Source organism: Austrofundulus limnaeus, unplaced genomic scaffold (assembly GCF_001266775.1).
Source record: "Austrofundulus limnaeus strain Quisiro unplaced genomic scaffold, Austrofundulus_limnaeus-1.0 Scaffold293, whole genome shotgun sequence".
NCBI classification, from domain to species: domain Eukaryota; kingdom Metazoa; phylum Chordata; class Actinopteri; order Cyprinodontiformes; family Rivulidae; genus Austrofundulus; species Austrofundulus limnaeus.
Genome location: NW_013952695.1, coordinates 35,889 through 39,515, shown reverse-complemented (window position 1 = coordinate 39,515; position 3,627 = coordinate 35,889). Strand labels below are relative to the sequence as shown.

Genomic DNA, 3,627 nt, shown 5'->3' with positions numbered 1-3,627 from the left:
TTATCGCAATAAATTTTGAGACAATTAATCGCCCAGCAAAATTTGTTATCGTGACAGGCCTAGTTGACTCCAAAAGATAATCTGTTGTAGATGTCCATCCAACGACTACTTTCTTATAATTTAAATCAGATCTGTTCACTGGTTTGTGAGCTACTTTGATAACATACGAACACTTGGGCAACATCTCCCACTAGCAAAATGGCAGCTACCAACAAAGTCGTTGAAGAACAGGATGTAGCTAGCTCATTAAAATAGATAGTTGGGAGATGCTAGAAAATAGAGACAAAGGGTATTCATTATGCACCAAGATAAACATAATTTGCAATGGAAAATGAAAACCAAACAGGACAAAACCTGAGTGTCAGTCTAAGATCGGACACAAAAGAAATCCCACTGATTGTTTGTGCCTAATTAAAATCCCCCCACCTGTAACAACTCCCCTCTTTCCACCACCTCGCTGAGAGTTCCTGGGAAACTGACAGCAGAAATCCCAACCATCACAAGGCTTCAGATTGACGGTTGCCTGCAATGACTCACAAGCAATAAAATCCTAAATTCTTGCACAACCAAAACCTCAGCTTTGTACAATTGCCTGGCAATGAAACTTTCTCCTGATGCCAAAGTTACACTCAATCTGTCGAGGCCTTCGAATTCAGAACAGAATGAAGAGCCACGTCAGACAGACGAGCTGGCAAGAGGTTTCTCTGGCAGGCGTGTTTGTGGACACGGGCCATAATGAACACATGCTCAGCAGAAAACAACATGTCACAGCCTGACACATGCCGGTCAGTTCCACTTAAACAGAGAGCTATTAATTTACCATAAGCACTCTATTAGAAATAAACATTTCATTTACATCTTTTTAGATATTGAAACATATAGTAAAATAAACAAATAAAATAATGAGATTCAGTATTTAATTCAAGGAAGTAAAAATTCATTGTCAATTTAAGCTAGCAAAAAGTTTTTGCAGACAAGTGAAAGTATTCTAATCATAACTTATCATGAAGCGAATAAAAAAAAAAGTTACATAATCTCTGGCATTTATCATGTGTTGCGACAAATGCTTATTAAACAATAAATAGATATTTTACACACAGCAGGCACTCTAAACTAAACTACGGTAAGTTACTTTATCTCAAATTTCCCTTTTCCCATTTTTACATATCACATTTCACAATTTTAATGTGTAATTTTCCCATTTTTTGTCCAGGTTTTCTTGGACAAATCACAGAAATAAAAGGTCCTACCAAATGTCTTAAAAAGAAACCAGGTTCTCTGACTGCCTAGTTGTGTCTTCAGACTTGTTTTTAATCCCTAATATTATATGTAGATGTTGACTGAATCCTGATTAAATTATTTAGAACTATTGTTCTGTGGCTGTGAGGGGAAAAACGTTTGGTTATGCAGGCAAGAGCCAGACTAAATGACAATGTATCAATAACACTCATCAATCGACCCACATCTATGACTCGGATGTCTTCACTGCGATTTTAAGTCAGTGACTCCTAGNAGTCTTTGGTTCGTTGGTCAGTCTTTGGTTCGTTGATCAGTCTTTGGTTCATTAATCGGTCTTTGGTTCATTAATCCGTCTTTGGTACGTTAATCAGTCTTTGGTTCATTGATCAGTCTTTGGTTCATTGATCAGTCTTTGGTTCATTGATCAGTCTTTGGTTCGTTGATCAGTGTTTGGTTCGTTGATCAGTGTTTGGTTCGTTAATCAGTCTTTGGTTCGTTAATCAGTCTTTGGTTTGTTGATCAGTCTTTGGTTCATTAATCGGTCTTTGGTTCATTAATCAGTCTTTGGTACGTTAATCAGTCTTTGGTTCATTGGTCAGTCTTTGGTTCATTGATCAGTCTTTTTTTGTCTTTTTTTGTCAGACTTTGGTTCGTTGGTCAGTCTTTGGTTCGTTGGTCAGTCTTTGGTTCGTTGGTCAGTCTTTGGTTCGTTGGTCAGTCTTTGGTTCGTTGATCAGACATTGGTTCGTTGATCAGTTTTGGTTCATTAATCAGTCTTTGGTACGTTAATCAGTCTTTGGTTCATTGATCAGTCTTTGGTTCGTTAATCAATCTTTGGTTCATTAATCATTCTTTGGTTCGTTAATCAGTCTTTGGTTCATTAATCAGTCTTTGGTTCATTAATCAGTCTTTGGTTCATTAATCAGTCTTTGGTTCATTGATCAGTCTTTTTTTGTCTTTTTTTGTCAGACTTTGGTTCGTTGATAAGTCTTTGGTTCGTTGGTCAGTCTTTAGTTCGTTGATCAGTCTTTGGTTCATTGGTCAGTCTTTGGTTAGTTGGTCGGTCTTTGTTGCGTTGGTCAGTCTTTGGTTCGTTGGTCAGTCTTTGGTTCGTTGATCGGTCTTTGGTTCGTTGATCGGTCTTTGGTTCGNCCAGTCTCCTGTGTTGCAGTGCTCTGGAGGCTCTCATTAACTTTGCGTACAGTGGTCATGTTGCCATCGACCAGCAGAACGTTCAGGCTCTTCTCATTGGCTCCAGCTTCCTGCAGCTCCAGAATGTTAAAGAAGCCTGTTGTTCTTTCCTTCAGGACAGGTGAGCACCACTGCACATGCTCAGTACACAGCTGATTCAAGCTGAGTATCAGGGTACAGGTTGGGTTTACGGTGATGTCATGGCGTTGCTCTCCTCTGTGTGGTGTCAGGTTACATCCTAAGAACTGTCTGGGCGTGCGACAGTTTGCTGAAACCATGATGTGCACGACTTTGTACGACTCAGCCAACACCTTTCTGCACCAGCACTTTGTGGACGTGTCTCTGTCTGAGGAGTTCCTGAATCTGAGGACAGAGGAGCTTCTGGAGCTGGTGGGCTGTGATGAGCTCAATGTGAAGGCTGAGGAACAGGTGAGTCGCCAACCTACAGCTAGCAGGAGGAGAGGCACCTGTACAGGTATATTTTATGTAACATACCTGTACAGGTTTTATTTGATCTTTTGATAAATGATTGAAAATTGTAAAAGTTGTTCTGTGTCTTAAAGAATCACAGATGGGACAAAATATGACCCAGGTATTTTACCTGTGTTCAGTAAGATGTTTTTCTGACATTCTTTGGAGATATTGTGTCTTGTATTGTGTGAGCTTTTAAGTTGTAATGGTTGTAAGGTTGTGTGTGTAAACCTCGGGAATATAGTCTCTACTACAGTAAAAACTAATGGGGACCCTTGAGTAAAAACTAAATGTTGTACCATACCTGTGCAGGTGTTTGAGGCAGTGCTTTCCTGGGTTCATCAAGACCGGGACCACAGGAAGAGTCTGCTACCAGAGCTACTATCAAAGATCAGACTTCCTCTTTGTCGCCCTCACTTCCTGTCAGACCGAGTCCAGCAGGACGAACTGATACGCTGCTGCCACAAATGCAGGTGAGCTCTGGTTCATTGATCAGTCTTTGGTTCATTGATCAGTCTTTGGTTCATTGATCAATCTTTGGTTCGTTGATCAGTCTTTGGTTCGTTGATCAGTCTTTGGTTCATTAATCAGTCTTTGGTTCATTGATCAGTCTTCGGTTCGTTGATCAGTCTTTGGTTCGTTGATCAGTCTTTGGTTCGTTGATCAGTCTTTGGTTCATTAATCAGTCTTTGGTTCATTGATCAGTATATGAGGCCTCTCGAGTAG

At 40.1% G+C, this 3,627-nt stretch overlaps 1 protein-coding gene across 1 annotated transcript in view; it reads left to right on the top strand.

Moving 5' to 3' along the window:
* Positions 1–2,410: 2,410 nt before the first annotated feature.
* The window catches only part of klhl18 (kelch-like family member 18), a gene marked incomplete at its 5' end in the record, with an annotated part of 7,137 nt that continues 5,920 nt past the window's right edge, over positions 2,411–3,627 (top strand). The window contains 3 exon segments of the mRNA XM_014021455.1: positions 2,411–2,551; positions 2,661–2,859; positions 3,214–3,374. Of these exon segments, the coding sequence (XP_013876909.1) occupies positions 2,411–2,551; positions 2,661–2,859; positions 3,214–3,374 (501 nt within the window).